At 31.5% G+C, this 26,583-nt stretch overlaps 2 protein-coding genes and 1 long non-coding RNA gene across 3 annotated transcripts; 1 reads left to right on the top strand and 2 right to left on the bottom strand.

The window, feature by feature from the left end:
- Nucleotides 1-6,052: 6,052 nt before the first annotated feature.
- On the bottom strand, nucleotides 6,053-11,629 carry LOC142627182 (laccase-14-like). Its single transcript, XM_075800981.1, has 7 exons — nucleotides 11,472-11,629; nucleotides 11,077-11,228; nucleotides 9,056-9,300; nucleotides 8,733-8,858; nucleotides 7,898-8,486; nucleotides 6,694-7,046; nucleotides 6,053-6,428 (listed from the first exon to the last, which is right to left on the bottom strand). The coding sequence occupies exons 1-7, from the start codon at nucleotides 11,577-11,579 to the stop codon at nucleotides 6,289-6,291; spliced, it is 1,713 nt and encodes a 570-aa protein (XP_075657096.1). The 5' UTR covers nucleotides 11,580-11,629; the 3' UTR covers nucleotides 6,053-6,288.
- Nucleotides 11,630-12,484: 855 nt separating this feature from the next.
- Nucleotides 12,485-15,153, bottom strand: LOC142629893 (uncharacterized). Its single transcript, XR_012843141.1, has 3 exons — nucleotides 14,321-15,153; nucleotides 13,169-13,303; nucleotides 12,485-12,987 (listed from the first exon to the last, which is right to left on the bottom strand). It is a non-coding gene; the product is annotated as an uncharacterized LOC142629893 (long non-coding RNA).
- A 7,553-nt stretch (nucleotides 15,154-22,706) lies between these two features.
- On the top strand, nucleotides 22,707-25,751 carry LOC142627923 (pyrophosphate-energized vacuolar membrane proton pump-like). Its single transcript, XM_075801824.1, has 5 exons — nucleotides 22,707-22,853; nucleotides 24,034-24,175; nucleotides 24,893-25,026; nucleotides 25,289-25,348; nucleotides 25,504-25,751. The coding sequence occupies exons 1-5, from the start codon at nucleotides 22,707-22,709 to the stop codon at nucleotides 25,708-25,710; spliced, it is 690 nt and encodes a 229-aa protein (XP_075657939.1). The 3' UTR covers nucleotides 25,711-25,751.
- The last annotated feature ends 832 nt before the right edge of the window (nucleotides 25,752-26,583 follow it).

Genomic DNA, 26,583 nt, shown 5'->3' with positions numbered 1-26,583 from the left:
TTTATTAAAACCAAAACTAATGGTAAATGATTAATTTTACGGTTAAATTTCTTGACATTTTTGTCAATAGAAATTTTAATTGAAATAATATTTTAAATTTCTTAAAAACTTTGTAATAGAGTGTTAACAATAATCAGTATTGAGTCTATTCACTAATAATTATGTGAAAGCAAATACAATATAAGTAAGGGTTACACCAAGTCATTTAGTTCAACCAGAATGTGTAGGACATAATTCTTATTATCTAATCTAAAATATGATTAATACAACTATGCAATTATTTCAGGTATTAGCAACTAAAAAAAAAAAATGATGATTCATACTTACCGAGTGTGTCATCAGCTGTGAAGTTTCGTCCAGTGAGCCAATCTTCCATGTTAAAGGTCCAACCATTTTTATTACCTCCAACAAGATAATCGGTTGCCCAAACGTTCTCACAGTGAAAGAACAAACCCAATTAGAACTGTGGCAAAAACCAAACTACATCTTCCCTGCAGCTGGGCCATTCAAGATGTGTGAAAGCCAATAAACGTTGAAAAACTTGAATGGCGACTTGACCTAATAAGAACATGAAGATTATAAATATTTGGTTTCTTATTATAACATGAATTTAATTTTCATTATATATATGGAAAGTATTATTACTAGAGTTATTCATTATTGGTGAAGTCAAATCCATTATACTTTCACTCAAATGGAAAATATTGCTGTCATTTGAATTAGATTCTATGAAATGCTAGATTGACATAATTTGCTCAAAAAATTTCCTTAAAAATTTATAAATAAAGGAATATGTTACAGTTAAACAACACATATTACATCAATTTTCCTATTATATTTTTAAAAAAAATCTTCCTGTTAATCACTAATTGATGTTCTCTTGCCCATTTCAGCCTCCCAATAAAATGTCAAGATGACGTAATCATGCATATTACGATTGATCATTTGTAACATTAATTAAATTAGTTTAATTGCTAGCCTTAAGGCCCAAACTAAGTCCTTTTGCAATAGAAAACTAGAGGTAAAAATTCAATTTTCTTACAGCCATTTTGAGATTCTTCTAGATCTTCATCTAATTCTCTTAATGTTTCTAAAATTTCAGTTATATATTTTTCTTTTTTTAGAATATTAAGTATTTTTAACACACACACAGACACAGAGGAGAGAATGTTTTAAAGAAATTTACAATGGTGTATATTCAAAATGGCCTAACTCTTGAATACACAGCATAGATTTTAAACCTCTTTAGTCTATAGTATATAATATGTAATGTTCAAACACATTGTATCATTATATAGTGCAACAAGTTATTTATGCATGAATGCAAACTGATTTTTTTTTTTTCTTTTCTTTTTTCTCACCTTATAAGCTTTGCGTTGCTATTGTGCAGTGGAGTACGAGTCAAATTTTATTAGTCTAGCTTGGTTGGTTTATCAACTCAAGGGGTTAGCTGATAAATTTGTACGTGCTTCTTGTTGAATTTCCTATGAGAAAGGCAACTTAGGTTGTAGTGCAATACAAAATTAACTTCAGAGTTTTATCATTTTGACATTTAAGAATTTAAGTAAATGAAATAAGTTGGAAACTCCAAGCTTATATAGCTAAAGAATAGTTCGTTTGTTAGTCATTAATTACATTTCATGGACTTTTCAAGTTTAACGTGGACAGAGTCACACAAAGAGCTGATTCTTTTGAATTTTTTGTAATTTCATTTTGTGGTATGTAGATTGTGAACTCCGAGGCTAACTTGGGTTAGGTTTCTCAGGTCAAGTTAGTGATATTATGCTTAAAGAAAACGAAGCTTTTTGAAATACACTAGGTTAACTTAGTGATGTCATCTTTGGTCAAGTATAAGATAGATAATGAAGACCTACTATCCCATAGCCATAGGTCTTGTGAAATTTACAAAAACAAAGAGCTTGTTAAAAAATTATCTTACATTTTATTGTGAAGCCTAGTCTTGACAATATTCGTAGTTTCAAAAGACAAATATTTTAGCTAATTCTCCCATCAGTTACAAATCAAATAAAAATCATATTTAGGGTCTGTTTGGGATCCACTTATTTTACTGAACTGAAAAATTTTTGTTAAAAATACTGTAGATAAAGGTAAAAGTTAGCTAAATAGCTAGTATAGTGGGACCTATGAATAGTACTAAAAATGCAGTGAGACCTATGAATAATAACAAAAATAAGCTGAATAGTAAAATAAGTTAGCAAAAAATAAACTAGCCATACAGACGCTTATTATCTTGTTTTATGTCCGTTATTCTTCTAGCTAAAGGCTAATTAAGTAAGTTTCTCAAGTCAATTAGTCAAAGTCAAATATTTTGTTGCAATCGCCTTCTTAAAGTTAAACATTCCAAACTCCAGTGTCACTCTCCTGATCATAGGATTTAGCCTGACTAAGATTTTAATCCATAACAATTAAGATTTTAATTGAATTTTCCTAATGTTGTTAAGGTCCAATTAAAATCATATACATTGATTCTTTTCTTTTTTTTCTTTTTCTTTTTTTTTCTTTTTTATGATGAAGGCTTCAGAAGTTTGTTTATATACGATTCATTTTTTTTTGGTTTGAATAGAGAATATCCAAACTTTATTGACTTTATTTCCTGACCCTAATCACTTTAATTAGGCTACAACCTTAATACAGTACATGTATGTGGGCGCTTACACACATCCGCTGTGACAATGCGTTTGATAAATAAAATAATTAAAAAAATTTCTTTTTACTTTTTAAATTTATTTTGACCAATTAGTTACACACTTACAATTAAAAACAAAATTTTAAAAAATCCCTTTTTGTTTTAATGGTACTTTAATCATATAAGCACTTCAACAAGACTCATCCTAATGCACTCCACATATATGCTCTTCCCAAACTACAGTAAAGGTTTAAAATTATGTGTGACAATTGAGCACCAAGATTAACATATACTTTTCAAAAACGAAACACACATGTTATCTAATGATTCTCATCTCATTTGTTACTTCATTGATTATTGAATCTGCCTTCCCCATGTTTATGATGTTGATTAATTTCAATGTTATCCTATATTCAAATGGTAACAAACTAATAATCATCCAACTATCATTCACTTCTGCAATCTCTTTTGCTTTTTGAAAAATAAAAGGTTAGCATCATTTAGCTAGCTTGCAATCTTTCTTTCTTTTTTTTTTTTTCTTTTAATCAAAGGAACATGTTATTAGTATCTGGCATACAATTATGACTTTCCCACGCATGGTTATTCATTATCATATAAGAAGGACGAAGGAAATTGTATATGATTTCAATGTTATCCTATTCAAATGGTAACAAACGAATAATCACCCAACTATCTTTGAATCTTCTGCAATCTCTTTTGCTTTTTGAAAAATAAAAGGCTAACATCATTTACCTAGGCTTACAATCTTTTTTTTTTTCTTCCTTTTAATCAAAGAAACATGATATTAGCATCTAGCATACAATCATGACTCTTACAATCTAGTCAAATATCATCAGCAAAATATATTTATATATAATTAAAAAAAAATGTCATATCATTGTTCTTTTAGATATGTAGGGAAGAAAACAAACAAAAATTAACAAATGGATTAATATAAATTATTTTTAAAACGTAATAAACCAATAACATTCATTTGAAACTTGATCTGTCAAATTATTATGTACAATTCTACTATAAATTAGCGTCCTTCCTCGTTTTTAAATTCTTGGGCACCAACACACGCAATTGACCATTAACAAAGTTGACTATAAAGAAGAATTTCAATGTAATGGAACCACCGCAATTTGGTAAGTTTGAAGTTTGAACGATAAATTTTTTCAGGCCATTAACAAAGTTGACTATAAATTAGAATAATTTCATTGTAATGGGACCACCACAAGAAGCTTGGTAAGTTTCTAGTTTGTAGTATGGACCAAAATGGCCAAATACCACTATTGGCCAAAATATTTGGTGATCTATCACTATTTTGGAAATATATATATGAATGTACCACTCTTTTGAAACTTGAGTTTGTTATGTAACTCAAGCTCTATAAACTCAAATTCTTTGAAAAAATAGTCTTCAACTTTGTTGTGCTATTTTTAATGAAACTCGAGTTACATGTAAAATTGGTGCCTATTTTTCATAGAACTCGAGTTCCTGAAATTCGAGTTACACGGCAAACTCGATTTTTAAAAAAGTAGTAGATTCCTAATTATTTCGTAAACAGTGGTAGATCGTCAAATATTTCCACCAAAAATGGTATTTGTCCATTTTGGCCTTGTAATTTTTTCAGGCAATAGATGTGATACCATCATACCAATTATCAAACCAAATTCAAGGGAAAATATATCTTAGTGCATAAGCAAAAAGAAAAAAAAAAACTCTCTCTCTCTCTCTCTCCCTCTCTCTCTCTCTCTCTAGATTAAAATTGTCATAGCTAGGGAGCTAAGAGTATTAAAAAAGTGATTTGGGGTTTAATACCCACTTACACCAAAAGTTAATTAGTATTTTGGCATAATGATAAAAAATAATTATTATAAAGCAAATCGCATAGGTTTTAAATACTACGGTGTGTTTATTAATACTCACATATTATGATTATGCTTGTATAAAAAGCTAAATATTCTATTATCAGGAATTTATCATGATTGTGTTATATATTCTACAATTAAGATAAAATATGATATTTCAAGATTTTAATGAATATTTTAAATATAAAATGGAATTTAAATTCAATTAAAATATAAATATATATATAGTATTTTATAATAATGATGTATAAAATTGTGAGCTCTCAAAATTTTATGTGACATTGTAATGTTAAGCAAAAGTCAAACATTTTCGGCTTTATATAGATTATAAACTAGAAGGTAATCCATGCAATACATCAGAAAGTTTCACACACGCGTGCGCGCGCACACACACACAGATATATATATATATATATATATATATATATATATATATATGTCTAAATATGAATTTTGATCATTATGTTGGTTATTAATAAACATTTATTTAGATTATATCTGTAAATGGAACTATATATTCTAGTAGGGAAAAGTTAATGAATGTCATAACCCTTGACTCTTGAGGCATTGGTTTATGAAATATTATTAGAAAGTTTTTATGAGAATAAAAAAGTAATTAACTTTTTTCACAACTTCTTATATTTCCCATATAAGTGGTGTTAAAATTTTAAAAAAATTGTTCATTAACAAATACTTAAAAGACACTCTTTAATTAAGTGGACTCATTCTAGTATTAGATTTTTATTATGATTGTGTTTACCTATGGAATTTTAGTCTTCATTACTTAACTAATTAGCTGGGCTTATATATAAAGTGAACTTTGATGCTGCAATTTTTTCAGAAGGTTTAGGGGTGATAATCCGAGAGTCTGCTGGGCTTATCATTGCTGCTCTTAGCTGAAAAGTGCCCCTGCCTCATTCGGTGCATCTACCAGAAGCTTTGGCAACTAGTAGAGCACCGTCTTTTGTTAAGGAGCTTTGTATTTTTTCAAGTTGAAGTGGAGGGCAATTGCAACTTGGTAATATCGGCTATTAACAACCAGGGTCCTGCGAGAACCATGCATGTATGGCGCCTATGTTATTGAGGAGATTCAACGTTTTTTTGTCAACGTTACATAGTTGTAGTTTTAATCATGTGAAACGGGAGGACAATCAGCTTGTTCATTCAATTGCTAAACAAGCAGTTTTATTTGCAAATTTGGATGTATGGGTATAGGAACTACTAAATGATTTAGATACTATATTTCAAAAAAAAAAAAAATATTCATCAATAAAGGCCAATTTAAACTTCTTCAAGTCTTCTAAAAATAAAAATAAAACAAAAAAGAGTATACAAAAGGTAGATGTGTTTTTAACGAAGTTAGAATGATTAAATCAATTAATTATCAGCAATAACTTTATAACTCAATTGACACCTTTTGGTGTTTCCATGAAGACATTAACGGTTCATATCACATTCTTTAATTATAAATTTAGTACTTGATTAATTCTCAAAGAAGTATGACTTCAGTCTCAATCTTTATAAATTTAATCAGAAGATTTCTCATATGGGAAGAAATTTCAATAAATGTTACGCAAGGGCTAAAGGTAGCCCAATCTAAACCATTAGCAGATTGGACTTAGCCCATCAGTCCATCGTCAAATATAGGATATAAGCATAAAAATTTAGGCCATTAACTCATGCATTATTGTCTAAATTAAAAACAAAAATACTTATTTAGAATTATTATTTTTGATGTATGACAATTTAAGTAAAACTTTCTTAGAACTATGACTTGGAACAAGGAGGCATATATTTAGGAGGAGGGCGAATGCTTGTTGCCCTGGTTCCCCCATTCTTCACAATAAGCACAGTCTCCATGCCCCAGCTAGCGTGCCTTTCCAAATGACAGTGCATGAACCATACCCCTGAAATTAAACCATCATTCAAGTTAGCCATCATGATTGTCTTTTTTCTTTTTTTTATCATTGTGGATAATAAATCACAAGTAATTTTCAGTAGGGTTAAACTTGTTTTACATAAACTGTGTTACACAGTTTTATACACACCCTAAAAAGTAACTAAAATTGTGACTTTAATTACTACTATTTTTTACATAACTCGAATTAGGGTAAGTATGACGGCATAGAAAAAATCAAAATATTTTATTTAAAAATTTATTCGAAAACATACCAGGATTATCAGCAATGAATCTAATTGTAATCCATCCATTTTTAGGAACTCCAAAAGTGTTGACTTCTGGTGGATCAATCAAATTATAAGACTTAGGGTCAGTCTTATTGTTGAAATTTCCAGAACCCATTCCAACCACATAGAAGCTAAAACCGTGAAGATGCATAGGGTGATTCTCTGCAGCCCCAACATTAGTTCCTTGAAGTACTATCTCAACTGCATCGTTGTAATTTACTGTTAAGGCTTTTGTCGCTAGAGTTGGGTACAATGTATTGTTCCCCACATCTCCAGTGAAGTTGAAATAATAAAGAGGCTGATAGGGGAAATTGCTTGCAAATACTCTGGGCAGTTTCCTGTGAAAAGAGGAAGCATAAATTATCCTATTTTAAGCTTTCTATTCAATGGCAAGAACTTGGCTATAATAAGACTAAATTTTGTCATAATTTTCACTTAAAATTAAGTTAGATTACTAATTTTTTCCTCTAACTATCGATTAAAGTCTAATTTTGTCTCATAACTATTAATTATGTCAACTTCATATCTCAACTTTTTAAAATCAAATGAATTTTATTATTGGGTATCCTATCCATTTAAATTTTTACAAAATTAATAGTTCAAATTGACATGATTTTGAACTATCAATTTCGATTTTTTTTTATTTTTCATAATAACCTTTTAAAATATGTCACATTTTCATGTCAATTAATTTAATTTAATTTAAATAGATAGGTATTTCAAGAATAAAATTGACTCAATTTTAAAAGATTAGGAACTAAATTAACACAATTAATAATTGACGCACAAACATAATACAATTAATAATCAAGATACCAAAGTAAACTTTATTTAATAGTTGGAGTATCAAATTAGTAATTTAACCTAAACTTTATATGATTATTTACTTTTAAAAAACAGTAGCTATATTTTTATGATATATATAATTACCCCCTTCATATATCAAATTTTGTTGGCAGTAAGTGAATTAGATTGTTTTATTCCCCACCAAACTTAATCCTAAAATATGTCAAATTCCTTTAATTTAAACATACACTATTAAGAGGTTTAAGTGATAACTCAATGGTAATACAATTCTTTATGGTGTCCTATGTTTATGATTCAAACACCACATCTCTTTCCCCCACTGTTTACCTAAAAAAATTTACATGTACTATTGAATAGAAGTTGGAAGAAATTAAAGCAATACCTGTAATATGCTTGGAGTATATCAATATTGGGTGTCACAAAGCTTATATTAGTCAAGCTTGCTGATAACCTATTACCACTCGCACCTGCACATGATGCATTTGGGCAATATATCTGATTCACAGAAACTGTCATAAAGATATTTTTAGTGATCTTTTTTGGCACATTGACAGGATGTTGTTTGCTTGCTAAGCTCCTTAAGAGTATCGTATAGTTTCCAGCAGCGTCTTTGTCGTTGTAAGCAGGAAGTGTTGGGAAGGGAATAGTTGATGGGACAGTATAATTGCCTTTATATTGCAGAATTGCTGTAGTGGTGGTGTTGTCGAAGGGAGCAGCGGTGTCTGCAAATGGTGTTGATGCAATGTAATATAAACTAGGAGACTGATTTGCTGTGACCAAAACGTCCATTGTTTGTCCTGGTGTTATCATGATATAATTGGTGTTTATTGGTTTAAGGTATGCACCATCACTCCCAACAACTGTGAGGTTGTGCTTTGCAATTCCGAAAAATTGTTCTTCATTCATTATGGAATTGATTATGCGCAAAAGATAGGTCTTGCCAGAGTAAACTGGTAGACGGTATGTAGTTCCTGCAAGATAAAGTAATGATGACCATCATTAGTCAAATTGATTTGATAAACAGGGAAAGAAAAAAAAAGTAGAATAGAAAAACTTATGTGTATCTTAGACTTTTCAATGAAATTTAATTATGCGGTTTATCTGGCCAATTCCACAAAATCTGGTGGTTTATTAGTTTATTGGCTAATGTATAGTTCTAGCTCCTAAAGTGCTATGATTGAATTTAGATTAAATTACTAATTTGGTCCTTCATATACCATTAGAACAATTATAGAGGTCTCCTGGTTGGCCATTAATAGTGAAAGCATTTGAGATGTTTGGATCGCCACCAGTTGCAAGAGCTTCAGTAATTATTTCCATCACATCTCCCTTATACCATTCTCCTGCGAGTAAGTTTAAACACAATTATTAAGACTCTTAATCCGTACTTAAAAAAAAATCAATACTTGGTGTTAGTGTCATTTTGGAAGTTTCTTATTGTTACACTAAGAACCAACATAGAAATAAGTAATCACCAAATACCACCCCCAAAAAGTAATAATAATCACAATAAGAGTATCTAAAATTTAAAAATGCATACCAAGAATAAGTGTCTCTTCTGCATAAGGCTTAGGAAATGGATAAGTGGTTCCAGGTTTAGGTAAAATAATAATGGCACCATGCACTGTAGCACGGGTCCAATCACTGTGAGCATGCCACCAAAGAGTTCCCTCTTCTGTAGAAAATATTACCTCCTGGGTGAAGCTTGTGTTAGGAGCAATGGGGCACTGTGTAATGTTTTCTGGACCATCTGACCATGGATTTCTCGGTTGTCTAACTCCATGCCTGTGTAATTACCAAAGAAGTTTATTTCATATAAAGCTCCAATCAATTGATGATCTCATAGTCATACAATGTGGCAATAAATACATTATAGGGTTATTTATATTGTCATGCATACATAAAATCTGTCACTAGGAAAAAATTTATGTGCTATTACTTAAAATCTTGGACTTTTGGATTAAATTTAATGATGTAATTGCATCATCAATATGACAAAAATTGTATTATTGTCTCCAACTGATTTCTCCATGTAATTACATAGTATGTATAAGATGTAAGAACTAGAACTATATATGTACACATATACAATGAATAATTAGGAGCTTAAAGAGTTTTGCACCCACGTTACCAAAAATAAAATTAAAAGAATTAATTATGTGATATATTAGCCAATGCAGTCGCATATATAGTTTAATTTCATTGGAGAACCAAAGGTTTATCTAGTTTTATTCATGTATGTATTGTCTTATATTTTCACTTCTCGTTTCATTTTTTTTCCCCCATAATTATAGTCTCTATGACCAAAGGTTAGAATTTAAATTTTTACTGTCATTTTCCAATATTATTTACAAAAAAAATGGAAAGTCGAATTTGAACAAAGTTACAAAGATACCGAAATAAATAAACAAAAAGGATAAGAAGTAAATTGAACTATCCATTATTAAAGTTTAGAAAAGAAAAAATAACTTCTATTTTTTCGATAATTCAAAGATAAGAAAAATAAAAATTAAAGTTCAACACGGTCGAATTACTTTTTCTAGGCATCGACCCACTAATTAAGTAAACAAAGTCTAACATTTTAGGTGAAACCTATTCTATTCGATCTGATTATCGAGTGCAACAAGTTAAAAGCAAGTAATAGACTAATAGCATGGTCGTAACATGTGGAAAAAGGATGCGTACTTTGTCAAAGGAGACTATAGTTAGGGACAAAGGTTGTAAATAAGTATTGTCATTCATTGGTCAATAACTGTGCCAAATGGATAGATTAGTTTTATATTCCAACTACTAAATGAGTGTTTGGTAGGTAGTTTGTGTTATGTTATTTGAGTATTTTATATATATATATGGGTGAAAAAGTGTGTGGAAATATATGTAATGTTATTTAAAATGTGAGTTATTGTGTTAAAACTCACATGCCAAACAGGCCCTAATGTGTCCCACTCACTACCATGGGAAAAGTGGAAATTCCTGCTTTTGGTTGTTATGTCGGGCGGCTATACACTCTATGTTCCATGTTTCAGCAGAAAGATACAGAGAAATTCTATGCTAACAAAAAATTTGACACCATTGATATGTAGCAAATTACTAATCATTGGCAAAATAAATAAATAATGTCAGATCCAAATAAAATATAAAATTACTTAACTCAATTGTTATTAAATTTTTTATGCATGTAACATTACTCAAAAGATTGAAAAAAAATAAATAAAAAAAATAGAAAAAAACTCATATTAGACCTTTCTAAAAATAAATAAATTAAAATAAAAAACTCATATTAAACTGTCATTAATACAACTCCTTTAAGTAATAAATAAAACGCAAAATATTTTTACAGCAATTTCATAGTAAAACTTAGATGGCAAGCTATTAATGGTTTGTAAAATAGTTATGGTAGTGGTTGACTTAGATGAAAACCGACAATAGCTTGCCACGTGGCTAGGTTTTATTGTGAAATTGTTTTCTCCTTAGCACAACTCTTCAATCATTACTTACAAGTAGATTTTTGTCTGAACTGAGTTTTTCTCGAACACATGAGAAAAGGGTGAGTAAAATTACCAGTGGATAGTGACTCCATATTTCCCTTGATTATGTACGTTAACAAAGACAGTATCGCCTTTGTGAACCCGAATGGTTGGCCCAGGGAAACTTCCATTTACAGTTAAAATGCTCTTCGTGCTGCACAGCTTAGTGAAATTTGTTTCCTTCAGCTGCGTATGCCATCACAAACCCCAAGAAGAAAAAAAAAATAAAAGTTTATGAGAGACGTACAATTATCGATATATGTCAAGCATTTAACTCTATTTGAAGCACTTTAAAAAGTGTCACATAATGATTTTTGACTTTTGAGCATGAGATCCATTCGCATATGTGTTCCAAATGAAAAGCATAAAAACATCAACCCGTTTTTCAAGTTAACTGAAATATATATATAATGGACAAAACGAACTCACAACAAAGTCATAGTAATGGACTTGTCCTGCAGCCATGCAAAGAAGCAGACTGTTAAGAAATATAAGTCCCGAAAACCATAAGGTAGAACTCATTTTTTCTAATCCCATCTTAGAACTCAACTCACTAGAGACCAATGAGAGAAATGTGCCTTTATTTTGTGATCTTCTTGAAGTATTTATGGTGTTAGTAGCGCGTACAAATGCATCTTCTCAGCAACACCATTAACACAATTATATAAAATTTTCAAACACCCATGGCCCCCACTTAAAAAAGAAACCAATTTTTAAAATGAGTCAGACCATGCGTAAGAAAAATGAGCGTCTAGTGTTACTTTCATGTACATGAAGCTTTTGTTTTTGTACAAAAATCGCATGGTTTTGACTATTGAGCTGATTTGCTCTTAGTTGGATCGTAAAGGTGAAAACAAGTAAATACTCTGATTTATTTATTTTAATAATTACTTTTTTGGAAGGTAAGGTGAATTATACAAATTCACAACTTACACGTTACCCAAAATTAAGCAGCCGCATCTGTTTTTATTATTTTTTAAGTCAATATAATGTAGAAAAATAAAGGTCTGAGAACGTGGGATATGCCTAGCTACTGATCTTATCTTTATTGTTAGTTCCCACCGGCACTAGCTAATAATCAAGGGAAAAATGATTAGAATAATTCCGTGTTGAAGCTGTCTTTGCAAATATAGAATACATTTTGACTGTACAACAAGAAAGGTTAAGATATTGTTTAAATTTACTAATTAAACATAAAGGTTAAGTTTCTGAGGTCACTCTGTAAACTAAGCTAGAACCACGTGTCTTGATTCTTGATGATGGGAATTAATGTTTAAATATGCTAACTTCGTTATCGCTTAAGCTTTTGAAATTTCTAAGCAGCCTTAGTTTTTGAATCAAAATATTGGTAATTCAACCATGCGATGTGTGAACATCCAGCGCGCAATGAAAACACCATAATTTAAAGAAGTATTATCCTCTAATGCTATCGTTGTGGCTTTAAAGAAAAGGAGAGTAAAATTCTATTGTTGTGGCGTTAAAGAAAAGAAGAGTAATGCTATTGTGGCTTTAAAGAATCAATCTGGTCCTTTTCAAAATATTTTCACAAGATATTTTAGAGGATAAATTGTTATTAGTTCTTATTTAAGCTTATCATGGATTTTATTTTTTTAGTCACTAATAACAACTAACAACTTGTCATTCAGAATTTGAAGAGTAAACTTCCATCTTTAGCTTGTTCAATCAACTTACTAATTAGAATTATTAAATTGAAACAGTTGACATGTAATGTTAAGTTTGCTCATCTTCTTTCTTCTTCTTTTTCTTAAGATAAGTGTTTCGTTGGGATATTCCTGTGTAGAGAAGGATCGTTAATATATATATGCATTCCATTTGGATCTTCTGGAATGGATCCTTGCATGTTCGTTATTCAACTTCTAGAAAGAGAGTGATGACGGTGGTGAGCGGTGAGCCGGTGACACTATAACTTGTATTTTTCTTTCTCCTGCATTTTTATAAGTGAAAGTATGACTGTAAATTTACCTGCCAAATAGCTTTTTTCTCGTTCACTTTTGTTTCGAGAATGATATGTATGAAGTATTTTTTGGGGTAAAATATTACAACTTGCAACGGTAAACACCTGATCATCTGTATTAGACTAAAATTTCAACATGAAGAAAAGATACCTTATAGCTATAGCTATTATATATATTTGGGGATGTCTTATGCTTATTTCTTTTGATTGATTGGAATTTTGGACCAAATCCTTTCCTTGTGTGAGCATTGAACATGGATGTCCATAGAAGCCATAGCTTATTTAGCTATTTCAGTTAATAAAATAAAATTACTTAACGATGAATTTCAATTAGCTCGACTGGTAATAAAATTATTTGTCGAATAAGAGATTTGGTTCCAAATTCCACCTTCATCAATACCAATTTGTATTTTGATCTAATGAAATAAAAATAAAAATAAAAAAATTATTAGAGTGGTGATAGGAATATTGTACAAATTTTATAACATACGTCTTACAAATTAATGAATTACCAATTAATGAGCAAGTAATTCAAACACTTATTTATTAATTTTTTTGGAGTGGCACAAGTCGTATTCATTACCACATTAATTTGTAAATTCTATATACTAAAATTTGTAACATAAATAACCTTACTCTTTTCATTATCATTAAATAGAACTCATAAATGTAAGTCTAATCATTTCTTAAATAAATTAAATAAAAGATGATGGTTGTACCCCAGCTCACTCTAGAACGGACAAGAGTGGCCCATATGATCAAGATCGTTCTAGGTTTACGATTCAATATCATATCAAAATACTATGCAAGATTCGAATGTAACATGTTTGGATTAGTAGAAAGTTTTGTAAAAATGTGTTGATATTGCTGCACTACTCATATTCATTACTAGATTAGTTTTTAAATTTTTTCTCAAAAAAAAAAAAAAAAGAGATTAGTCTGTAAATTTTTTATAATAAAATTTGTAATATTTCTAATATCATTTTTTTATTATCCTATAAATTTAAAACCATAATTTCTTAAATAATTCAAAATATATACCAAAAAATAAAACAAAAGATAACGATTGCCCTCCAGCTCATCACTCTAGAACGGGACGAGAGAGACTGGCCCCATATGGTCAAGATCATTTCTAGGTTTATGATTCATTACCATATCATAATACAATGCATGACGTACAGCCTACAGGTTTATTAATATTCAAGATTCGAGTATAAATGTGTTTGGATTAAAAGAATGTTTTGTAAAAACGTGTTGATATTTTGTTGATTACAGCACTATGGTTTTTAATTGTTACACTTACATCAACGGATTAGAATAAGCTTTGTAGCCAGCTAGAGCTAGCCGACCTGCTATGCCTATCCACAAAGAAATGTTGTGTCATTTTCTATCATTTTGCAAGAAACAGATACATACAAACATTTCCTTGCAATTATGGCCTAACTAAAGAATAGCATCTACCTTTGCAAGTCGAATTCTAGTAATTTCTAAGCCTCCAAGGAAAATAACTTTTTTAGTGCCAAAGATGAATGCCATTCAACCAATGCCTTTGAAGATTCCTGGTTCTTCCATCATTAGTGTTTTCGGCCAAAAACCAAAAACAAGGTAAAAAAAATCAAATCAAATTAAGAAAACAATTCTAATGCAGAAATGACAAGCGAATCTAACAATTTTTTTTTATTTTTATGAATTAGTACCAAATAAAGTCATATATATATTATAAAAAAATAAATAAAAAACAGTTTTAACATCAAAATGAGAAAGGACCAAAAAAAAAAAAAAATTGAGAATTGATGCTTCGCATTTGGCACAATAAATATCATTCGCTTGAGTCAAACTCAAGAAAATAGTATCCTCCTTAGTGGAGTTTTGACTATCAATTTCATTTTCAAAATTTAGTGTTGGAAGGAAGAACCTTACCAATGAAATGAACCTTGATTCCTTCGCAATTCAATTTCGCCTTCTGATAAATTTTGACCTAAACTTCCCACCAGAAACATAATCTTTGCTTAAGTCACGGGCTTTCTAGGAGTCTAAAATCTGTGGGTATTGCATTGTATCCACCAAAAAAGAAACGAAAAAGCTTTCTGAATGATCTACTACAACAATATCAGGAAGATCTGCAGAAACTTAATTTCGATAATTGAAGAAGACTGATAATTGAAGCGAGCTTCCTTGAGTTTCATTTATAGCGTTCCAATTTTTTTTTGTAGTACATGGATTGAAGTACAGATATTGTACTACATGCCTGAACCAAGTTGAATTATCAATTTAAAAAATAAAAATGTTTTGAGGTTAACAATAGAAAGGTCTTCATCATTACCGGTTAAACTCGCGATATTCTCTTAAATATATCATTTTATTGTTGTTTGTTATAATCCATTAATCGTCATAATAACTAATGTATGTTTGGTTAACTTTTTTGAATACGAGTAATGGATGTTCTTAGGACATTTTTTAATAGATTATTTTAAGAAAATTTGGATATTTTATTTATTAGATAATCTTCAGAAAGATCTTTATTGTAAATGCGGAGTTAACAGTATATAATTGTATCTTTAGCATTATTTTATTATAAATTATCTCAAAAGTTTTCTCAAAAAACAATTATCTAAAAAAAAACTGTTACTTTTTTTCACATAAAAAAGTTTCTAAAAATATATTTTTATATAACACATAACTTGCACATGCATTGCTTAAGTAGCACAAACTTAAAAGACCAACCCCCCCCCCCCCCCCTTCCCAATCAATTAAAAAGAATTTTTTTTTTTCCATCCATCTCTTGTGCGTATCAATATCAACCCCTCTCCCCCAAATCAAAATCACCTTTGGCAGTAGCATTGCTCCACCATCACTTGTACTTATACTCTTAAACAAAAGAAAAGATCTAGGGGTGGATCACTTGAGTGATTTTATAGGTTAGTTTTTTTATTATGGTTTTTGGGTCAGAAAATTTAGTTTGAATAGTCAAGGTTTTAGATGGTTACAAATTTTATCAAGGCACAAGAAACCTTAGGAAAAAAGAAAGACTCAAAGTCAGTGATAAGTCAAAGTTTAAGTAGTTGAAACCTGAGCAAGATTTTATGATTATGTGGAGTTCTACTAGCCCTAACGTGCAATTATTTCATTATGATTGTAGAGCAATTCTTTTGTCCATTCAAAGTCTATCAAGAATTGTTCTTAGGTGGTGTTGTGGTGGTGGGGCAGTGATGATGTCAGAGATGATTTTGATTTGGGGATTTAGAGTTGCAGGGGTTCTGATTTGGGAAGAGAGGCTGATACCTAATATGCACGAGAGAGAGAGAGAGAAAAAAAGAGAGAGAGAGAGAGAGAGAGAGAGAGAGAGAGAGAGAGAGAGAGAGAGAGAGAAGTTTTGTTTTTGATTAATTGGGAAGAGGGGGGTTTGGTCTTTCTTCCCATTCCCTCCTTCTCCATTCCCTATGTCTTCTATCTATATTATCTCAAAAAAAGTTTGTGCCACTTAAGTAATGCATATGCAAGTCATGTGCTTCATGTTTCCATCTAGCTTAATAGTAAAACTAACAATAGGGTGCAAAGTGTAACGAATGTCATAGTTATGCATTCAAATATTTTATGGTGCAAAATGTTATATGAGATATAGTTTAGAGAGGCAATGTATAATTTTCCCTTAAAATATCCGTTAATTTTTCCAACCTTTTTAAAACTTAATTGTTTATCTACCTTTTTCAAAAAAACATTATTATTATTAGATATAATCTTAGTTTTTTTTTTTTTTTTTGTTCTGAATTAAGACATTCCAAATGCAGATTAATCATCATCATGTGCAATGTGCAAATAATTTTAGAATCACATCATTTGGTATATCATTAAATATGACTAGTTGTCTTTCATTTTTATATGAACCTACCAATTTTTCATCATCACTCATTATCTGTCATATTAAAATTGTTACAACATTGTGACACAAAAAGGTATGGTTCTAGATTTTTTTTTTTTTTTCTTGTTCTATGGAGTGTGAGTAACAAGTGTTTACTGGACTACTCTTTTTTCTTTTTTCTTTTTTGGGGTTGTTGAGAGAGTGTGTACTAGCCTACTAGGGACTAGGAAGTGCATATAGCACCATCTTGATATTAGACTAGTGGACCATTGGACCAATACTTTATGGTAGTAGTACTATTATTATTTGAGATGCTTTGGCTTGAACTTTTTTTACAACATCTTCCTTTCATTTTCAGGAGAAAATAACTCCCACTTTCCTAATAATAGAATAGTTTTCTGATTTATATAAGAGAAACAAGAGAGCCCACTTTTGATAACTAAATACATGTGAGATTAATCATATTATGCATAAACCAATCTGGGGGCGAATCTATGCCAAATATATTAGGCAATCGGTTCACCCTTATTCATGAATGATGATAAAGTTATAGATAAATATGAGTAGTGGGTACTTAGTTCCATTTTGTTTTCTTTTCCTTTGTCAACCCATAATGCATAAAATTGTGGGGACCTTTAATTAGGTGACATCCAATATAATATTTGAAAAATAGTGCACATATCAAAAGTTACATGCCATATCACAATCCATTGGGTAAATACTACTACACATTCTGTTACCCATAGGTTTACACACCTATAAAATGCACTGAAATTTCGGTACATTTTGTGTGTGTAATCAACACAACCACCTACTTTTAGGAAAATAGGGAGATCAGAAAAGTGGGGGATAGAAAACAGGGAGATGATGGAAAAGTAAAGAAATAAAAAAAATTTAGTTTTCTCTCATATGTGTTTGGTTGGGGTGGAAAAGTGAAGAGATAAAAACTCTTTTGTTTAGTTGAGAAGAAAAATAAGAGAATAGAAAATATAGATTATATAAATTTACTCACATGCCACTACTGAATTAAAAATTTTAATTGTTTATACAGGAAAAAACTAAGGTTTAGGAAAAAAACAAAGTCAACATTAAAAGATTGAAAAGCAAAAGAAGAGAGAGAGAGAGAGAGAGAGAGAGAGAGAGAGAGAGAGAGGGAAGGGGAGAAGTACCATAAAAGGAAGGAGGAGTAATTTTATATAAAAATATAACCATCAAATCCCCCTCCCCCCTTCCCCGAATATAACCATTTCACCCAAATGTTGGGCCACTTGAGAAAATGCTAGGCCCTACCAAAATCACTTTCACTTTATATAATGTCACATTTTTCAATGTTAGGCATTTAAAATTTTCAAAAATGTACACACTTTACACATGATGTAGAAGAGTTTGAATATTGTTAGATGTGAAACAATAAAAACCCTTTTAGGGAAAGAGTTGTCAAACTGGAAAATGAGCCTTCTGTCTTTCTATAATTCAACATTCTTTATGAAAAATACTAAGATCCAGAGTGTGAACACAAAGTGTATTTGCAGGAATAGGAAATAAGCAAGAGAGGGAGGGAATGGATTTCTATGTTATTGCTTACCTTAATGAATGATTAAAATGAGATTATTAATTATACACAATTACAAGCCTAAAATTGATTAACATAAACAATTAGATTAAATAACAAACTTTATTAGAGAAACTGAAATTAGTTATCATCCCAATTGCTACTAATAGTCATAAGACTCATAAAAGCATTTTGAATGAGAAAGAAGAGATGGACATGAATCAAGGGAGTCAATCTCGTACCGAAAGCTTTACCGGTTTGACAAATGAAATGATATATTTCGGAACCGGTCAATACCGGTGTACCATTTCGAGTTTACCGTTATTATATATATATATGTGTGTGTGTGTGTGTGTGTGTGTGTGTGTGTGTGTGTGTGTGTGTGTGTATTATAATAAATATAAAAGTTTACCATAAAATATTACCTCATTTCAGAACAAATTATTCATGATTTTAAACTTTAGCATCAATTAAAAGAAAAAAAAAAACATAATATAAAAAATAGAAAGTTTAATTGTTCATTGCATACTCAGCAAACAAATAGTACTAATAAATTAATGCAAATAAGTTACCATTCTGTCTTTACAAAAGTTCAAAAATTACAAAACTAAAATAAAAAAAAATAAAAAAAAACTTTTTATGTACCAGTTGGTATTGCCCGAAATCGGCTAGTATGGCCGATACGGCCAATATTTAAACCGGTACAAAACGTTGATATTTCGATACCGGTACGGTATTGACCACCTTGACATGAATGACGTCATGTGAAGAACTTTAATAAAACGGTGTCACTCAACTTAGCACACATCTTATTAGGCATTTTCAAAACAATGTCTTATGGCTTAACTCTTTCTCTTTTAGTGAAACGGTGTAGTGTTGACTTAATATTTCTTTATTCATTAATGAAACGGGCTAGAATTTTGCAATTATCCTTTGTTTTTATACATCGCACTTGTTAGAGTTTTTCACTTTTAAGAGGATTGCTACCTACTTTAACACTAAAATTTAATGATTAGGTTTATAACTTTATATTTGAGGTGGCTATTTGTCACATCAACTATTTTTTTTCATCTTTCTCAAAAAAGAAATTAAAAAAAAAAACTATTCTTTCATAATTGTCGTGACCCTTGTGACTCAATGATATTAACATTTCATATAGAGAAATTGAGTTCAAATCTCCCTTTCCTACTCATTTTAATGTAAATTAAAAAAATAATAAAATGAAACAAAGTTTTATTTTCGTAATTTGTAAACAATTTTTTTCATAACTTATTGATTTAGTAAGTTATAATTAGTGAAGATAGGAGCTTTATAGCTCAACTGGCATCTCATAGTGTTTTTAATGGAGATGTTCAGTGTTTAAACCCCCAACCCCTAACTATCGAATTTTAAAATAAAATAAACTAATGGGGAATCTATGTCCACCATTGTCATTACTTTTTTATTGACCAATCACAACTTGCAGCTCAATATTTTGAAAGATCAAAGTAAATTATGTAAATAGATTTACTTAGGAGTGTGCATGGATCGGGTTCAGTCGAAAAATTTCCTTAACCTGACCCAACCCACCATGGTGGGTTAAAAAAAATTCAACTCAACCCAACCCCCATGAATCAAGTTGAGTCGGGTTGAACTCATGGGTTGGACAAATTTTATTATTATTACTATTATTATTAAATTGAGCAAAATAATATATCTCATTTGCCACTTGAATTGATAAACAAAACATGCATAAACTAGTATTCTAACTTAGTTATGAACAAAATATATCCAATTGAGTTGATAAATATATATATATATATATATATATATATATATATATATATATATATATGAACTAGTATCTCAACTCAGTTATAAACAAGAGTGGAGTGAGAGAGTGGGAATTGGAGGCGATAGAGAGAGAAATAAGATTGTTAGAGTTTGCGAAGTAATTGAGTTTTATATAGGAAGAGCTGAATAGGGAAAAAATTAAATAAAAAATTATTAATTATATAATATAGTTTTAAATATATATATATATATATATTAAATATATATAATTTAAATTTTAAATATATATGTGGGTCGGGTCAAGTTAGGCGGGTTGTACTTATTATGACCTAAACTTAACCCAACCCACTATTAAAAAAAATTTCATAACCCAACACAACCCACCCACTAGAGTAGTAGTATGCAGTGAGGACGTCTAGAATCCTTTGCGGGCACAGTGGCAAAATCATGCTTAACGTGATTGATGATGACAACTTAGCTTAGGAAACATGTGGGCACATTGTTGCCTTTTGTTAGACCCACATAAAATTAAATTAATATTAAACAAAAAAATATTGAGAGTCCACACGAAATTTAATCCAGCATTGAACTACCAAAATGTTTTTTTTTTTTGGTTCTTTCAAATAGAAAGAATGCTCATTTTTTTGTTAAGTCAATAGTTGGAGCAAAGGGAATGTGAATCTTATGTGTGTCCACTAAAAATGTTAGAATGTGCTAACCAGTTCAGTTCAACTGCATGACTTTTGACAATAAAAATGATGATACTATAAAAATTTTATATAAATCTTAGTTAAAAATTTTGTTTTAACTTTAATTTTAAAGTGAACTATATCTTGAGACATACCAAAATAAAATATAGGACTAAGAGCATTCACAATGGAATTGCCAAATGCCAAATGTAAGGAAAATTTAGCATGTAAGGCCCAAATAGCTCAGCAGCTGAAATGCTAAACATGTAAACTTGTAAAAAACTTTGCCATAGTTCTACTGTACCATTGTAAGAGCATTCACAATGGTCAATTGCATCTAATTCTATTTTACAATCTCAAAAAGCTACTGTATCAATTATAACATACCATTTTACAATACTCCCAACATCCTAACTTTTATTTTACAATATCACACATTAAAATAATATAAATTATACAATAAAATAATAAACAAATTATATCTCTCTCCTTTCTAATTTCTCTCTCTCTGTCACTCTCTCAACCACAGCACCACACAGCAACCATCCTCTCAACCACACCACCTTCAAACATCCACCACTATGACTCCAAACCCACCATAATCCCAACAAATACCAACCCACAAGCCAACCACAAACCCATTAAAAAATAACCAAACAAAACCTGGTGTCACTCTCTCCAAGCAAAATCAAAACCTAGTCTCACCATTCAGCCAAAATCAATAGCAAAATCAAAACTCAAAATTCATAGCAAAATCAAAATCCAAAATTCATAGCAAAATCAAAACTCAATCCACCGATCTTGTCACCCACCAATCTCCACCACGCCAATCTCACCACCCACCGATCTCCACCATGCCAATCTCCATCGTTGTACAACCCACTTGTCAAAACCCACGCCAATCTTGACCTGCCGATCTCCACCACGTTGATCTCCACCATTGCATGACCCACTCGTTAAAACCCACACCGATCTCGACCCATCGATCAAGACCCACGCTGATGAGAGATCGATTAATCACCGAGAGGGCACAAAACCCCTAACACCGATGGAGCTTCGTTTTGAGATTTTGCAAACAAAATCTTAACCCAAACCCAAAAACCCTTGAGAAACTCGGTTTGAAGAGAGAAAGTGATAGAATGAAGAATTAAAGGGGTAGAGCTATCTAAAGTGTTGGTAGCGAAGGCAAGATCTCAAAATATTAATGGAGAGAGAGAGAAAGAGAGAGATGAGAGACCATGGAGAGAGAAAAGCCTGATATTTAGGAATAAAATATTAATATAATTTTTTACAATTGAGCTACAGTGCGATTCTACATTTAGAATCGCACTGTAGCACAATTGCAATTTTTTTTGCAATAGTTAGATTTTACAAGTTTGGATGGAGTGGGGATTTTGGGCTTTTATGTTAAACTGAACCAACATATGGCATATGTCATTTCCAATGTGAATGCTCTAAATATATGATGGTACTGTAGCTTAATGGTATGTACATGTAATAATTTTTTATCCCAAAATTTCTCTCTCCTCTCTTTCTCATTATTTCTCCTCTTCTCTCTCTTCCTTTTCTCTTTCTCATCTGCTCTCTCCTATCTTCAGACCCAAAAACCATCCTCCTCGCAAATCCAACATCACCATCCTGCTCTCCCCTCTCGTCGCCTACCCATCTTCGCCAACCCATCAATGGTTATGGTTTGTTTGTGAGTTTGGCTAGGTTTTGGGTTTGATGGGTTTCGGGTCTAATGTGTTGATGGTTTTGGTTGCAAAATTGACATGGGTCTGATGCATTGGTTGTTGTGAGATCAGCGTAGATCGGCATGGGTCTAGTGCGTTGGTGGTTGCGAGATTGGCGTGGATCAACATGGTGGTGTTGGTCGTGGGTGATGGGTTTTGGCCGTGGGTATGAGTGGTGTTGGGTTTGTTTGCCGTGGGTGATGGGTTTGCTTGTTGTGGGTGGTGTTGGGGTTTGCTTTTTTTATTATTTTTTCTTTTTTTGGTGATGGTGGGTTTGATGAGTGTGGTTGTGGTTGGGTTTGGGTTTGTGATTGATGGTGGTGATTTTAATGGTTGTTGATTGCTTGCTAATTTGTTGTGGTTGTTTAAATGTTTAATTTAGCTTCTTGAAAGTTTAGTTTTTAGGCAATGATGTAGTGGTGATTTGTTTCAGTTTGGTAGCTTTTTTTGGGTTTTTTCGTGGTGGGGGTGGCGGGAGTAGGTGGTTGCAGTGGCAGGGGAAGAGAGATGGGAGTAAATAGAGATGGATTTGGGACATATTATTTTATTTGTAGATATATTATTTTAATATATTGTATGGGAAAATAAAAGTTGGGATGTATTATAAAATGGTATAGTATAATTGATAAAGTAGCTTTTTAGATGATAAAATAAAATAGGATAGCATTCACCACTGTGAATGCTCTAACAATTTAGAATGATTGAAGTAATAAAATTATCTACGACTATATCCCCCACTCCACCACAGTTTGACCATTCCTAAAACTATGTTTATATATATGATAAAGTTTCAGCATATAATATCATTTTCATAATGATTATTATTTTTTATTTGACCTAAAAAACACCCATTAGTTTTTTGGTACTAATAAAATTGGCCAAAATACTATTTTGATCCCTACATTCTGGGGTCACAGTCAATTTGGTCCCTACATTTTGATAGCAGTCAATTTGATTCATGTTATTTTCAGCTTGCAATCAATTTAGTCCCTACCGTTAATACACTAACAGAAAATGTTTACTTGCCAAACGGTGTGCACTATTGGCACACTACACATCTAAGTGGCAACTTAGATAATAAAAAATTTATTTATCATTTTTAAAATGCCACATTGGCATATTTTAAGAAGCATTTAAATATAAAAAAAAAGCATTTAAATGGAAAAAAAAAATCATTTCTTAAATTTATAAAAATAATTTAAAAAAATAAAAATAAAACCTGTGAAAACATCTGCAGGGCTGGTTCAACTTTGTTGCTTCCGTCTGGTTGAGATTGAGGTTTTTTATTTTTATTTTTTCAAACCCAGTTCTCAAACCTCAAAATGCCTTTTGCATAAACAACACCTTCTCACCTAGACCCAGGTACCACATTTGTTCTCAATAAATCCTTTTGACTCCTTGAAATTCCAGATAATCAATGAATGTTTTGCAGCCACCCACTCTGAATTCCTCCTTAAAAGTCCAAATCCTCTGTGGAAAAACTCAGCTTTTTTCATAACCCTTCCCTTTAAAGAGGATGAAGATGTTAACTCCACAAAAGCTAGTCATAGAGGTATGAACCCAGAACACTTGTCCTTAGCTAAACAGGAGTTATCCACTCTTTTTTCAAAAAACTTCATTGAACCCACAACTTTTCCATGGGCCTGTGAAACTTTCTATGTTAACAAGTATGCAGAACAAGTTCGAGGAAAGCTTAGATTGGTAATTAATTACCAAGATCTTAATCATTTCCTTGCTGATGACAAGTTCCCTTTGCCAAACAAAAGTGCCTTTTTCCAACATCTTTCCCATGCCAAAGTGTTTTCAAAGTTTGATCTCAAAGTAGGATTCTGACAATTAGGAATCTATCTAGAAGAAAGATACAAAATAGCATTTTGCATCCCAGACCACCATTATCAATGGACTGTAATGCCTTTTGGCCTAAAAAATGCTCCATCTCAATTCCAAAAAGCAATGGTAGCGCTGTTCCAACCACTGTTGTCAAATGCATTGATCTATGTAGATGATATCCTCATATTCTTACAAGATGTAGAATTCCATGAAAAATTGCTTATTGAATTCTACAATTTAGTAAAAGCTCAAGGGATAATGCTTTCAGAAAAGAAAATGGTCATAGGAGTATCTTCTATTGATTTTTTGGGAGTAAACATTTCAGATGGAAAGTACACTTTGCAGCCTCACATAGTAGTCTCTTTTAGTGAATTTCCAGATATGCTCACCAGCACCAAATAGATCCAATAGTTTTTTGGAATTGTTAACTACATGTCAGATTTCATCCCACAAATCTCCAGACACAGATATTGTTTGTCCAAATTATTGCTTACACCACTTATTGCTAGAACCTTCTTTGGTGTGGAGACTCTTGCTGGGGTTCTTGCTAGTTCACTTGTTTCTGGTGTGCAGGTATGCGGCAATACTTGATCCTTTTGCTAGAGTGCATCTTTGTCTCAATCGACCTACCTTAGCATTACTCTTAAAAAATGAAACCAAAAAATAAAAATGCTTTCACTTGTTGATCAATATGTTTTCATATTTAGCCATAGTTGTGCAACTGCTCCTGCTTTGATTACTTCACAAAATTTTCAGGATAGCACATTCATCCCTAATAATCTCTAATGAATCTTTAGTATATAACAAGTTTTCTATTTTATGTTTTTCTTCCTAGGTTTCCATCTCAGCTTCAAACACGGGTGGCGCATGGGATAATGCAAAGAAATACATAGAGGCAAGTGCTTTGCTCTTCCAACTTTTAATTTGATAATGCTTTCTATTATATTTTAGAGTAAGACCTCATTGTGTTCTCAAGTTTGAGAGGTGCTTTCTTTGTATCAATCTTTGAGTTTACCGTTTGATTTTTACACTTTCATATGTCACTTTCAGGCTGGTGGTAATGAACATGCAAAATCACTAGGTCCCAAAGGATCAGATGCTCACAAGGCCGCTGTCATAGGTGACACAATTGGAGATCCTCTCAAGGATACTTCTGGTCCTTCACTCAATATTCTCATCAAGCTCATGGCAGTCGAGTCCTTGGTGTTTGCTCCATTCTTTGCAGCTCATGGAGGCTTACTCTTCAAACTATTTTAAAATGGAGGTTCTATGTAGTAGGTTAATTCCAGTGCATCTTCGCTTGTGCATCTGCGCTTTTGTTAGTGATTACTTACATTTCATGGACTTTTCAAATCTAACACGGACACAAAGAGCAGATTCTTTTGGATTAATTTTTGTAATTTCATTTTGTGGCACGTAGATTGTGAATTCCTAGACTAACATTGGGTTAGGTTTCAGGTCAAGTTAGTGGCGTTATGCTTAAAGAAAACGAGCTTTGCGAAATACACAAGATTTATAAAAGTCATATAGGTTACCGTAAAAATCATTATAATGAGATAACTATAGTATTTCCACCTACTGGTCCCATTCCAATAATCATGGTTTTGAATATTGTGTTTAGTGTACTATTAGGAACAATGTCATGTGCATGTATATATGTATGAGTGTTTTCTTTTTAGGTTGATTTGAACTTTGACTTGGGATTTCGGGAATTTAGCTTGAGATGAAAGATGGGGTTGTCTTTCACCAAGCTTTTCAGCTGGCCTTTTGCCAAGGAGATGCATATTAATTCTAATGGTGGGTCTTCATGAAGCGGATAAGACTACCATTTTGTACAAGCTCAAATTGGGAGAGATTGTGACCACCCATCACCCTATTTGCTAATTAATTCATGCGAGCTCATAATGCACACCTTAGCGGTGTGCTATTCATACACAAGGATAATAAATGATCATTGCTACCACATTTATCGCATAACTGCTTTCATATGAGAGACCACTTTTATTTAATGTATCCGAATGAGAAGCTATTGAAGATTCAGCTATAAATAAACAAAATATTGTCAAATTAGTGAGCTTAAATGAGTTTCCCATTATATCTAAAAAAAATAATGGTAAATTACTATTTTGA

This window comes from Castanea sativa, chromosome 3 (assembly GCF_040712315.1).
Source record: "Castanea sativa cultivar Marrone di Chiusa Pesio chromosome 3, ASM4071231v1".
Classification (NCBI taxonomy): Eukaryota; Viridiplantae; Streptophyta; class Magnoliopsida; order Fagales; family Fagaceae; genus Castanea; species Castanea sativa.
Note: the sequence above shows the minus strand (reverse complement) of the source record. Positions and strands in the feature narration are given on the sequence as shown.